This window comes from Seriola lalandi, unplaced genomic scaffold (assembly GCF_002814215.2).
Source record: "Seriola lalandi dorsalis isolate HSWRI2012SDOR001 ecotype SW California unplaced genomic scaffold, Sedor1 jcf7180002054864, whole genome shotgun sequence".
NCBI lineage: Eukaryota > Metazoa > Chordata > Actinopteri > Carangiformes > Carangidae > Seriola > Seriola lalandi.
The window spans coordinates 1723575-1737905 of NW_019525417.1; the positions used below are offsets into that span (position 1 = coordinate 1723575).

A 14331-nucleotide genomic window follows, 5' to 3' on the forward strand; every position below is an offset into this window, starting at 1 on the left:
TGATTTGTTGTGAATGTGCTCAAACATGCAAAATCACAGCTAATTGTACTTTAACAATCAGTAATAGTCCTCTTATCATATAGTTGTAATCATTGAACTAAATAGACTATTACATGAGTTAGATTGATGTTTTCAGCACAACACAATTTTTAAATGATCACAGTTACATGTTGATCTAGCAGTGGTTTTCATTTTAGTTCATTATTGACCTTGGATGCAGAAGAATTAATAAATAGACTGTTCTTGTTCTTCTTTCAACACATATCATGGTCTTCCTCGGCAGGTTGAGTATGTTTAGTTGTTGAGCTATTTCCCTTTAAATTTACTATCAGTTACAGATTGTCACGGACTGACATTTGACAGTGAAGCTTTTATGTTGAAATTGCAAACAGGAAGTCGGTAGGTTATTTATCCCGACTTGACACCGGTTGAGGATTAAAGCTGTTAGTCAGTAGATCGGTCAGCAACGAGCGGAGCATCTCCAGCTCTCCGTGCTTTTACGCACCGAAAGTCCGCACGGATCTTAACGCAGGCTCGGCAGCAGCGTCTAACGCAACTACCTAAGGAGGTTTCTGTTTTATTCGCTGGGATTGAAAATATTTCGTTGGAACTCGCGCTCCTGTTTGGATCTGTGACTTACTGCAGTTGGATCTGCTTTTACGCACTTTAAGTTGGCTCTTCGTCTCAGCTCGCTCCTTGTTTGCAGAACTCCCCAGTGTGTTTGCGGAGAACAGGGGGCTGACAAAAGGCATTGAAACGGAGGAGATACATGTAGCAGAGGGGTGCAGACACACAGCCAGGGTGAGAGCGGGGTGTTTTCGTGGCAAAGCCGTGGCGTTGGAGTTTGTGTGATAAATTCTGCGATGAGGAAGACGCATTCTAAAACTTGCTCCACCACAACCAGCACTGAGGTCGCGGCTATGGTTTCAGCCCTCAGCCGCTGCTTGTAAGAAGGTAAGCAGCACATTATTGATGGTGGTTATTTTGTTCTGGAGCTGTTTGAATAGCGCGACCGACGATCTGTGTTGGGGCTTTAAATGCGTAATGGAAAGGGGAATGTGTCACAGATGTATCTGCTAATGAAACCCTGTTCGTTTCTGACTTTAACCTCTTCACGCACACATTTCAAAGAGTAAGTAAAGTGGCCTCACAACTAAATAAGAATTAATGAAGCAATCTACCCAGTTTGAAGTCACTGACTTTTTTAGGAAAGTTTCGCCCTTTTCAAGATTTTACCAGCAGTCGTAAATCGATTCTTTCCTCGCCCAGACCTTGGTGTTATTCTGATAGAAAATCGCGAGTTATCGGACTTGCACTGTAGCTCTCCCTTCATGGAAGTGTTCTCTCACTGGTTTCTATCCCCCACCCCACCCCCTGTAGCGCAATGGCCAGGCTACTGTGCGCTTTCTATCCAGAAAGTCTTTGTTGTGCAGCCTCAGTGCCATATGGATTGTAGATTGCTGTGTAAATAAACAGATAGGACCGGGCCTCTCTAAAATATTCCAAATGTTTATTTTTTTTTCTCCAAATCAACTTGTTTCAGGATGTGTCTCCAGTCAAGTGCTGTTATATTGTAATTATCTGAGTCATCTCAGTTAATTAAAAGCTCAAATTATTTCCTGTAGTTTACTGCAAACTGCTTTGGAAACAAGTGACATAATCGCATCTCCATGGCAGTTGTTTTAAGGACGTTACAAGACTCAATACAGGCCAATTGACCCGTTAAGGAGGCTACATTTTGGCAGTGTAAAGGGTAACTGATTAGCACATGAATGTCCGGGAGGAGGGGGTGAGGGGTAATGTGGCTTCAGCAGCTGGCTGCAGTATCACTGGTCTCCTCAGGTTTGAGAGCAGCCCAAACATTAACTGAGCTGAAAGGAGCCAAAATGCCAAACCAACATTATTTCTGACAACCACAACTGCCTCTGGAAAAATGTCAGTACCTTATTGGTTACTGGATTTTTCCCCACTGACACTTTCAAAGAAAAGTCGACATATTATTCTGCAAAATTCCTCGAGGGACTGGCAGATCTTTTCTCCTAAAAACTACCAGAAACCAAGAGACTAAAAGCCAATCACTATATGTTGTTGGTTATCAAATGAGTTGACAGGTTGCTGGTGAACATGGTCTCATGGTCTCTACCGAGGCTTGGAACCCCGTCCCTCCATGACTCCACCATTTCCCATCCAAAGTAGTGTCACTTTATGGCGCAAGTCAACACTGGATGAATAAGTAATGTGATCCAGTCTCAAGTATAGTGGGCTGTAGCTGAAAAGAGTCCCACTCTAATGTTACATAAATATCTCTTTCTCCTCATGCTCTCGGCTTTCCACTCGCCACTGGAGTCCTGTACCAGTCCTTAGAGAGAAGGGAGAGAACAGGGTTATGATACTCGCAACTTTTTCAGTCACAAATTAAAAATTACTGTGACTTTATTTAGCCATAAAAAAAATTAGCTACTTATCTGCAATCACAAGTTACTGTATGTTGTACAGATAATGCAGTTTAAATTTTCTTGGTTAGCTCCTGTTCCATGAGCTTATGGTTCTCAATTAATTTGGCATTGCAACTTATTTTGTATTTCTCTTTCTGAAAATCTAAATCATTCGGTATTACATGTTCTGTGCATTTTTGGGAGCAATCACTGTCGAATGCTCAACAAATAGTTGTTGTATTTTGTTGTAAGTTAAAATGTCAAGGTGCCCATATTTCACTGCCCCTGAAGGTAGAAGATCCATTGTCTGGGGCCGCAACTAGTGGACCAGAGGCGACTTGAAAAGAGGACTGGACTCTGGCTCTCAATAATTTGTTATGACAGGTGGATGCAGGTCTAATCTATGTCCTGTGAAACACGTTGCGTCTGGTTGTTACTAATTGGCCACTAATGGAAAACGTCTTTGTAGAACCTGATTCTTGTCAGGAACACCTCCAGTCATGTTTAACTGTAATTAACTCCTAATGGCTCTGAAGTCAACGTGCAGCCCACTCTAGGTACAAAGACTGTGTATACGCGTGTATTAGTAGTTTGTGAAAGCAGAGCCATTTGTTAAAGCCCTTGAAAATTCCAACAACAGCTTCAGCACACTAAACGGAAATGTTGTATTCATCAAACAAAAGGCCATTAAATAGAAAGAGTCTGTCGTGTCGTGTCCCCCCCCCCAACCACTTCTTCCAGAGAAAACAAAAGCAGAAGCAGGAAAAAAGAACACAAGACTTGGCTGCAGTGTGCACCCAGCTGTTCTCTCCTCTGTGCTCTTCTCTCTCGACATCCAACCCCAGCTTTTGTGCAGGGCTGCCATTTAAAGATGGGATTTTAATCTGACCATCTAGAGTGATGCCGTGGAAAGGCTGCAGTGGTTTTGGGAGCAGCTCGGGAATGAGAGTGGAATGAGACTTCTGTTTCAAACCATGCAAGGCCATACTTTCATGACTGGCTTTGGGATACAGCTGAATCAGATGGCTTTCTCAGGCTTGGGTTGAAGAGAGCCTCCTAATCATAACCCTAAAGTTGGGGGTAGCTCTAGCTCTATTTGTTTGCCGTGTAAAGACAATTTTTATGAGTCAACTTTTACTTTGTTTTGAAGCACATTTTCTAAATCTACTCTACAAGCCTCAAGAATGCTTATTAGGCCAAATTTGAGACCATTCATGCTGAAGACCCTGCGGTGTTGAGCTAAATCGATTGAACCAAGTCTACGCAACTGTCAGAGGGGCCTATCAGATCCTGGTTACGCATTAAAAACACCCTGTTACCTGGGTTACAAAGCTAATCTGGAAGACCAGGGTGATGATAATTAACCCGACACGGTGAATCATTGTCCACTGACATCATGGTCACAGGGATCACTAACCAACAACATACCCCCCAGGTCTTGAAAAATCTTCACACTCAAACAGGCCAATGATACTTCAGCATTTACATCTCCCAGGGGATGAAGTGCCAGTCACATTCGGATAAAGAACTAGCCTTTTAACATCCCTCGTTTTACCTCGGAGTCATTTATGAGGCGTTAGTGATGTACTTGACTTATATTACCAAAGTCCCCAAATCTCTCCTAATTGAAATCATGTAGATTACAAGGGGAAGCTCGGGGATTATGTTTCAGAGGAGGGGAAATCCCAGACATGTGCATGAACCGCGTTGTAAATCACGAGGATAGAAGGGGAGAGAAGGAGCAACAGGCCCCTGTAGGGTTACAGTATTTCTGCCAGCGTTGATGTGGGGAGATCAGGATGTTTGTGAGGTGAATCACATGAGGAAGGTCATCATCACACATCTGGTCTGAGAGAGTGGGTCAGAAAGGTGCATTGCTTCAAAGGTCACAAACTTTTCTGCCTCCCAAGTTTAACTCCACAGAGACCATAGCAAGCAAAGTGTGGGGCTACGCTGTTGTGATTTGTCCTTTTCTGAAGGAATGCGGTGTGAAATGCTTTCCTTCAGGTCCACTCTGCTCCTTCTGGCTATTTGTATACTCTTATCTCCAAGTGTCCCCTCCCCAGCCCAGGTCAAAAATAACTGCTAACCAGCTGGCAGCATGTCAAGAAGAATTGGAGAGGTGTCCATTTGTGCTTATTTTGTCTTCGCATTCGGTGCCTTTTGTCGTGCACTATCGATCATTGTCCTCGAGTGTTTCTTCCCGTTGATGCATGCATTTTTGTGCATGTCATCCAGCTAATCAGCCTTAAATTAGTAATGATTGCGAAGTTGCCGGGCTGTAATGAGGCAAGCTGCGTCGCCCCTGGCTATAGCACCATGCCGCTGTGACAGGGATTTTCCAAATTCCCTTCTACCAGTCAGCTTGCTTGACAGCTACTTGATGACTTTGTCTGGCTGAGCTGCGTCACTGCTCCATTTATCCTACACATCAGTATTCAGGGAGGAGATACCTGGACGTGTTTTTTAAATATTTACGGAGTCAGTTTGTGAAGTCTGTGCCCTTCCACAGTGACAGCAGAGTTTGTAGAGGTCTGCCTTTTCTGCTCAGGGTGGTGTTGAAAGCTGGATCAGACAGTAATAGGCTGTTAGTCTCCTGGTGAATGGTAAGGATTCACAAGTGGTGATGGAGAATTCATACAAATTTAAGACCCATAGATCTGTTTATTTTCTTTTCAAGAATCGCATGTTATATTACCAGTTGTGGCACATCAGTGGGATGTTTTACTTAGAGAACTTGAAAGGGGTTTCCAAGTATTTCCAATGTCTGTTCTGTCATCAAAATCCATCAGTATTAAGCCAAATATACTGGAGTGCTTTGTTAACCAGGACTCAACCCTTGGACAAGATGTGCTCCTCTGAACAAGAGACAATGTGAGCCTTGGCCAGCTCTCCACACAGTGCTGTCTTGGCTCCAAGCACTTTACACTAACAGATCCATGGCCAACCAGGTTGTCAGTCTGTCAAACATTGTCCTGAGTGTCCTTAAGCTCCTCCTTAGGTCCGTCTGTCAGACAAGCGAGCGTCCGCCTGGGGAGGTAATGGGATTGTCTCTCTGGTTTGGCCGCCTGAGGGGCAGCAACGGATAGTGGGATGCAACCTTCTGGCCACCCAGACTTTTGTCTTTATGCGGGGGCTTAGACTCAAGGACATGGGAATCTGTTTGCATGTAGTGTCTCCTCCCTTTGGATCCAAGTACAGACCTGGTGATTTTCATTTTAATCCATGCACTCAGGTATTTAACACACATCCTGTTATGCTTATTGTGAGACGTCTCAAAAGTTCTCTGTCATTCTCTGAGGAGCAACTTTGTCTGTTAATCCCAATAGTTTGCAAAACAACACCCAAGAATAGGTGTTTGAGTCTATGAAATATAACAACTCACTTTATCACTCTCTGGGCACGACTAGAGATGAAAGAGCAGGGAGGAGGAGTGTCAGTGTCAAACACTCTCGGCCTTCTTTTCTGTGGAAACTCACACATGGATATTTTCCATTTTATAGCTGGGCGGGTCCGTTTGACTAATGAGAGCGGAGCACTGTCCTGGCTGAGCATCTGTTAGTGTTTCTCCCTAACCTTGTTCATGTGGATGTGTGTGTGTGTGTGTGTGTGTGTGTGTGTGTGTGTTGTTCATGTTTGTGTGTTTGTACAGTACTGCTTTCCATCATTGTCATTGGCTCTATTCTGCTAATTTCCATAGCCTGTTTGTGATTATATCTTCGTACTTGATACCCCTGAGGATTGTGGGGGCATTGTAATTGTGGCACCCGTATTTTACTGTGAGAGCTGCAGCGGGAAGCCTTGACCTTTAAACTGTGTGGAGTTCACATGCTTTATGGGTGGAGGGTCTGGAAACATGCACAGGCCTTATGCTTTTTTTTTTGGGGGGGGGGGGGGGGGGGGGTCTATGCCCACAACCAAATAGGTTGGATGACAGATTTTCCTTTTTTCACAGCTTCTCTTGAGGTTACCTTTCGAGAAAAAAAAAGCTGTTTGGGTTATTTTTATTTTCTGTGATTAATGGCAAGCTTCAGAGGCCCAAACAGTACTCTATAGTATGACGTCTTGTTTCTGTTGAAACCCTATCGCCCAGGATACATTTCTGTTTACATAGTGATTTATTGAACTGAGGGTTTATTTTGAACCTAATGGTTTTGTATTCTGAGATATTGTGAGTTAAAATGTGCAAAAGTTATTTTCAAATCACACTTCTCAGCTGAATAATTCAGGAGGTCAAATAACTACTGCGTTCATATCTAATCTAAAGCTCTAATTCGGTAGAAGTCTTTCATTCATTTATGCCTGTTGAAAAAAACACACAACTGTGGCTTGACGGATGTTCTTTGTCTTTGGTTTTTCCGTGGTAGGAAGATCTGTGTGCACTGTAAGTGTCGTCGTGAGGAGCATGCAGTGCCAGCCATGCCTGTAGAGATGGAGAAGACGGTCACCAAACTGATGTACGACTTCCAGAGGAACTCTACCTCAGATGACGATTCTGGCTGTGCCCTGGAGGAGTACGCCTGGGTACCACCAGGACTCAAACCTGAACAGGTATTAGCATGTTTTCACTTACTTACAATCTGGGCCACATGACATTCGCACAGAGCAGCACGTGGACCATTGAGGTCTATCTGTAAAAGTGTGCAGTTTTCCTGCGCGGTTTTGTCAGCTGTTGTCAATCACATCTGATTGTAGCCCGACCCGTGGACCCTATCCACTCTGAACTGCAACTGAATATGCAGTTTGTGTGCCAAAAGTTTTCATAAAGCTCTAATTTCACCATACACACTATGATGTGAACTCGGTGACTTCAAATTTACACACCAAAGAAAATGCCCTCGAAAAGATTGGTGCTATAAACGATTATCTCAGTGTGGTTGAAAGGCCATATGCGCAGACAGGTTCCAGTTATAAAAGTTAATACATATACATGCATTCCAGTACAGTGTGGTGTAAACCTAATAAAAATTCCAAGCACTACACTGCGTATAGTGTTACACCTCATGCTTATATTTTGTAACTGTATGATAGCTCATTAGTTATGCTGACTGCACTTTCTGCAGGCTAATGGGTAACAAGGATTATGTGGCCACAGCAGTCAAATTAATCTCCAATTCATTCTGCCTCCAAACATGTTTACAGTAGGTTTCATCGCCCTCACGAAGGCTCAGCTAAGCACATGTTAAATAGCTCCATGCTCATTGATGAAAATCCTCTTTTACAACCATAGGTGTGCACATGTGGGAAGGTTTTCAGTTTTATGGGACAATAGAAGCATTTGTGGAAGCTGGTTTCATTTTGTTGATGAGTTGAGAGCAATGAACTGGTCAATACACAATGTTGGCACAGCCCCCTGTTTCACCTCAGAGGACTGAGCACAGCGATTTTTCATCCCCCTCCAGGGTCACACGTCTAACCCCGAAGTCAATTAGGTTCTCGTCTAGGGGCGATATGACCTCAGCAATAGCCAGGCCATAATAGAAACTGAGCTGTGCTGTACTGCAGCAGCATAGCGGTTAACAGACTTGAAAGAAATGGATGCTGTTTTTGCCTTTTGACAATAAACATGAAGAGAAACAATCAGCCCTGGTGGAAAAACTGTGGCATTTAAGAGCATTAATCTCAACCTACATGAAAAACTGTCTTTTTCTAAAGGCAATTTCTATTTTCCAAACCTGATGTGCAAGTCATTCAAGCTGTGAAAACATGCTGTGTGACCCATCACTGAGGAGCGGAAGTGCGCCTGATGTGCGGCTCTTCAACGCCCTGATTTCCTCCGCACAAGGTAAAGACAGAGCGAGAATAGAGAGAGTTGGTAAACACAAAGCTAATCTCCAGGATCTTAACAGTGGGTTTGGGTTTCACCGTAGGGAGCCGGTGCTGTGTATGAGTCTGCTATTCAGCCTGCAGTGGTGTAAAGTCACCACTCGGTAGGGAGAGATTTCAGAGGAGGACTGTGGTGTTCAGTCAGATATATCTGAGAATTATGAGGGGAAACTCAGCACTTTGGTGGGGCTGATCAAGTCTCCTGTGTGTTTTGTATTTCTGTTGCTGAAATACAGGCTCATAATAGAACATGAATCTTTATCCCCAAACATAAAGCCATTACTGAGTGTGCTGGAGATGTTATTGAGCTGCAGTGTGAGGGAGGCCCTGCCAATATTTTCTCTCCATCCTTCTCAAATAAAATTCTTGGATGTTGCCAAGTTACAGCTTGTTAAGGCCAAGAATGTTACTCAGCAGTGGCCCATTTTTTTTACCATCACGTAGCAATAGCTTCAGTCTAATCGGCAGAATCTGTTCAACATCCACCAGGGTCTGATTTTAATTTGGAATTGAACATGAAGTATGCTTTTTTTTCCCCGGACCGCTCACATGTGGGATATTTGGATAGAAATTCAGTTCAGGGTTATTCATGCAAACAAGAAGTCTTTCCAGGTTCTGAAATGGACCCGCAGCTTGGATGTGGATAAATCAACTTTTAGACAACAAAAGATCAGTTTGAAAAGGACATGAGGCTCGTTTGACCTGTTCAAAAATGGATCTAGGGACAATGAGATCCCCTCTATTCTGAGTTCAAGGACTATGAAAACTGTCAGCCCGTGACCTGACCTGATTACAGCCAGCAGCTGCGAATGAGAGATAAATGATGAGGCTATAAAAAGAGATTGTGGCAAGTGTTTTACTCACAACTGAACAAGGAGATCAGATCAGTTGAAAGTGAGAAAACCACATATACATATAACACATGACATCTAAGTTTGTTCAGACATTTGTGGTTCCCAGAGGATCAAGACCAACTTTGGTGACCCCATCACTATCGCACTGCCATGGGGCGGTTTAATGGTAAATGGCAAATACTACCGTGCTAACATGCCAAACTAAGATGGTGACAATGGTAAACATTATACCCACTAAACATGTTATTGTTTTAGTTGAGAGAATGCTAACATGCTATTGTACGCACATAGCTCAAAGTGCTGCTATTCCTAGACACAACCTCACAGGTGCCAGCTTGGCTGTAGACTCTTGTTAAAGTGGCACCTGCATTTTTAATCCAATCAGTATAGGTTATATTTTGTGTGTAATTAACCCATCTCAGACATTTTTAACGCGATTTGCTGCCACAACTGTGCTGACTGCAGTGCTGAGCCGCGGGCACTCACTCTTCTCAGCAAATACGTGAGAAGAAAAGGACAAAGAATGAAAACATTGCCATTAAATCTGCTCTCTTTGCTATGAAAACACCATCTTTCCCACCATGTTTGGCTGTTACTACCAGTGTTTTCTCAACAATATAATATCTGTGTCCACTAACCGCTGTAAAGTGGCTTGTTGAGAGACTGTCAGGCCTGGTGCCTGGTGGTGTCTTTTCCTCCGGCCGTCTGGCCATTAACAGCAATCGAAACCAGCTGTGTGAAGCGATCGCTCTTGTCACTCAGCTGCAACGTCCTATTCGCTTTAACTTTTAAAAACCCTCCTTTCAGTGCAGTCCCAAATTCTGCCCTGTCTTTAGTTTCGTCTGCTTTCGATTACAGTTATTATCACAAGCTGCTCCTCCTGGCTCTCGGTGCAACGGTGTGTCCATTAAGTGCATGTATGCATGTATGTATGTGTGTGTGTGTTTGTGTGTGTGTGTGTGTGCATCTGTCTTTAGATCTTTTCCTCGGGGCAGTGTGCCTTTCACCTCCAGATTGTAACCCTGTTGTTGTTGAAAGCATATTTCGTAATTTATCATTAGCAGTGCGCGTGTATGAGTGTAAGTGTCTGTGTGTGTGTGTGTGTGTGTGTGTGTGTGTGTGTGTGTGTGTGTGTGTGTGTGTGTGTGTGTGTGTTTGTCCTGGTGTATAGGCGTTGTGTGTTATCGGTTCTTGACCACAGTCAGTCTTTCATGGACTATCCTCAGACACCCCCAGCCCTCCGGCAGCCTGAGCCATGCTGCTTGACACGGATCCTGTGGCCCTCACCAACACCGGGGGAAGCCAACAAAAGCAGAGCAGGAGGAATTGGGTTTCGCTTACGACAACTCTTGCTATAAATTCATCCCAACAACAAACATCCTTCTATAAGCCTACGCCATACTGTTTGCCCTTGATACAGACTGTGGCGCTTTAAGGCAACTCAACTTTAAGATAGAAGAGTTTTTGAAAGCAATACAATTTTAATTTTGGTCTTAACGCACTGATACTTGGCTTCATTATTCAAGTTAATCTGTTTGTGTGTGACAGAGTCTGTGTTATTCCCAAGGACAAAGCTGATGGCTTCTAGTCAGTAGATCCATTCAGTAGACAGACAGGTCATTAAGATTGCAGTGACCTAGTCAGCAGGTATCGATCATATTGTCTCTCTTCAAGTCTTCATTCTGCTTTATTGTTTTTTTTTTTCATTTGATCAAAGCTTGTCTTGTTTGTTCTTCTCTTTCTTCAACCATTTGACATTTTCATTCCGTCTTTATTTCCTCTCCACACCTGTCCTCCAGCTCTTCTATCTGTCTTTGACCTCTGTCCTCAAATCTCCCTTTAAAACCCTGTGGCTTTCGTGGTCTCTCCTCCACTCACATTCATATATGACTGCCTGACCTCTGGTATACCCCGGCCCCCTGTTACAGTGTAATAAAAAAGACTGCAATAAATAACACTGAGATGACACTCATTGTCTGCCGCTGTAATGTAAAGAATGTCCAAGTAATTTGGAATGACCAGATTAGCATTAATCCTGCTGTCGCACACATTCGTATTCACACGCACTGCTATATGCTTAGGAGGTAATCATAGCTCTGTGTGTGTGTGTGTGTGTGTGTGTGTGTGTGTGTGTGTGTGTCACTCCCAGTTATAGATCCTGTTAATTTGTCTCTGTAATGGTTTAGTACTAAAATGACTAACTGGCAAAAATTATGATGATAAATGAACCATTTTTAGTCATTTATCAAATAATATCAAACATTTGCAGGTTTCATTTTCTCTGTATTCGTCAAACTTTTCCGTCTCATATCATTATAAGCTGATTCCCTTTAGGCTTCTTGACTGTTGTGCAGCCAACGTAAGCAACAGGAAGACACACCATTCACTATGGGAGACATTTTTCCTTACTTTGTGACATTTAATAGACAACACACTAAATCCACGAAGGAAAAATAATCATCAATCAATAATGAAAAATAATCACTGTGTATTGTTGGTCTGTCATCTTGTTTACATGTTGCAGGTATGTTGTTGTTCATTGTGTCTGTGTCTCCTCCTCAGGTTCATCAGTATTACAGCTCCCTGCCTGAGGACAAGGTGCCCTATGTGAACAGCCCAGGAGAGAAATACCGCATCAAACAGCTGCTCCATCAGCTCCCGCCCCACGACAATGAGGTGAGAGTCCAAACTGGTCCCCCTCCCCCAACACCTTCATCCATCCATCTATCCACAAATCTATCCCTCCATTCTTCTTCCCCTCCTTCAGGGCAATACAGAGATAAGAGGGGCAAAGGGAGGAGACAGACGCAGGAAAAATGGAGTCTGTCTGCTTAATGGGTGGGAAGGAGATAGTGAGGTGTTTGTGTGTATGTGTAGCTGCCTTTTTAAGTTCACATCAATAAATCATTACCACTTTTAATCTTGAGATATTAGTATGACTGTCATAAACAAGTGGTGCCATAACTATACTGGCAATCACATTTAGTTTTACTTCATTATTCAGTCTAACACCAGGTTCATGTCAGCCAGTTTCTGTTTGGGAGAGAGGGTTGTTTTGCTTTGTGGTGGAGGAAGTTTCCGTAGCAGTTCTTATCATCATAGAAATGTACCAATTAGAGAATTGTTTTTTCTGTAAGTTAACTTACATCAGCCTGTGCAGCTGCCTCAGTCTCTTCCATGCTTGTTCCATGAATGTGTCTTGCCAGATACACTTGCAGATGTGTAGGAAGATTGTTCATTTCTAAATTCTGATGGGTTGATAGCTGTCAATAGGTACAACATCAGTCTCATTTGAATCGGTGAACAAATTGGAGATGATGGCTGTGATACAGTATGTAAGCCTGGAACTTCCTACCTCTTCTGCATTTTAAGGACTGGTTCTTTTTCTGTTTCTAATGCCTGCTGCACAATCTTAAAATCTCTGTTTCTTGAAATGGAAAATGATGGAAATAATGAAATGGAATAATCACTCCCAGCATGTTCATCCTCCTTTGTAAACCCAAATGGGGAAAATATGTTGCTGAAATAGCAGATTCCCAGTTGTGATGGAAAGCGAAGAGAATTATAGGAAGTGTCTTAACTTTAACATTTTGACATGTCGCAGTAGGATAAGCACAGGCGTAAACTAGTAGAGTGCATACTCCTGCCAAGGCCAAATAATCCTTTAATAAAAAAGAACCAGATGCAGATTATTTTCAGATTAGCTGGATCTAAATAATGTCATACAAACTCATAGATCTCAACACCATAAATATGTAAGACTTTACATGAGAAAAACTGACAAAAACATCGAAAAATGCTAAAGAAAGACAAAAAAAAGAATTTCTGGATTCACACCAAAATTTTATGTTTTTTTTCCTGGCCTATGCCCCAACCCTCTTCCAAGTTTGGTACAAATTGCCTCAGTACTTTTTGCATAATCCTGCTGACAAACAAACCAGGCCAAACAAAGTTTCAGGGTCCTGGTATTGTTCATGCTGGTTCACTGTTACTCTGTTATGACTTTAAGGGACACTTGAGTAAGACAGAGCCATTGTTAAGTAGTAACACCTGTGCTTTTCCCACTATGGCAAGTCTACAGCAAATAAAGCTACAATTTTCTTTTAAAAAAAGAAAAGAAAGGTAGATATCCACCTTCAAGCAAATGTATGTTGATGTGTGTGTGCGTGTGTGTGCGTGTGTGTGTGTGTGTGTGTGTGTGTGTGTGTGTGTGTGTGTGTGTGTGTGTGTCCCCAGGTCCGCTACTGTAACAGTCTGGATGACGAGGAGAAGCGAGAGCTGAAGCTCTTCAGTAACCAGCGTAAACGGGAGAACCTGGGCCGCGGCAACGTCCGACCGTTCCCCGTGACAATGACTGGGGCAATTTGCGAGCAGGTAACTGACAGGGTTATCAAAACCGTCATTTCTGTATCACCTCCCCCAGCAGGGAAGAGATATGACAAGATCAAAGATGATCTGGAAGCAAGCCGTCATTTCACGTCTAAATGTCATTTCTGCGCCGCATCCCGTGACACGAGTGAATTAAGTGTGACAAGAGCAAAGGTGTGTCATGTGGCCGGTGGAATGAAAGCAATGAATAGTGTGAGAGACGTACTGAACAGCCTGCTGGCATTTCAGGTCTTTGTCATGATGTACGAGAGGTGCTTTATCTTGACATATAAAGGACAGAGACGCAACAGGTGTCTGCTTTTATAACAATGATGTGACCTTGTCAATCTCACCTTAAAAATCTTGTTCTATAGAGAATCTTGTGTGTATATTGTACAGTATATAGCATGTCTCTTTTTCCCTCTACAACATGAGCTGTCACACTCAAACAATCACAGTTATTTGCCAGCGTTAACTCAGAGAAGAAGATTCAGTTACAACTTCTTCAAATCTTCCTGAAAATATTTCACAGCAGAGCCCAGTGTCCCATCAAATATTGAAGGTGTTGTCTTCATGTACTCTTGTAGTGGCCTTATGGGACTGCAGAGTGCAATGAAGAGTGTTCTTTCAACAACAAACTAGCACACTTCAGCATCCGATAGCCATTTGTTACAAAGTGCACAAACAAAGTGGAGCTGCTTTCTGTTGTGTTGGTGCCCCAGGTGGATAGTTGCTTTACAGCTTGTGTTTTCCATCCACTCATCAACACACACACACACACACACACAAAACCACATATATGCGAGGGAGCAGATTGTTGGGAGAGTGTGTATTGATTGAACCCCCCC

The 14331-nt window shown here is 43.0% G+C and overlaps 1 protein-coding gene across 2 annotated transcripts in view; it reads left to right on the forward strand.

Moving 5' to 3' along the window:
- The window catches only part of prickle2b (prickle homolog 2b), an 85118-nt gene that overhangs the window by 64422 nt on the left and 6365 nt on the right, over positions 1-14331 (forward strand). Inside the window, exons 1-4 of one of the 2 annotated variants that reach the window (XM_023427838.2) lie at positions 464-954; positions 6803-6986; positions 11678-11791; positions 13352-13489. In XM_023427838.2, coding sequence (XP_023283606.1) covers positions 6855-6986; positions 11678-11791; positions 13352-13489 — 384 coding nt within the window. In that variant the 5' untranslated portion in view covers positions 464-954; positions 6803-6854. Of the gene's footprint in view, positions 1-463; positions 955-6802; positions 6987-11677; positions 11792-13351; positions 13490-14331 lie in introns of those variants that run through there. The other variant, XM_023427836.2, reaches the window with a different exon arrangement.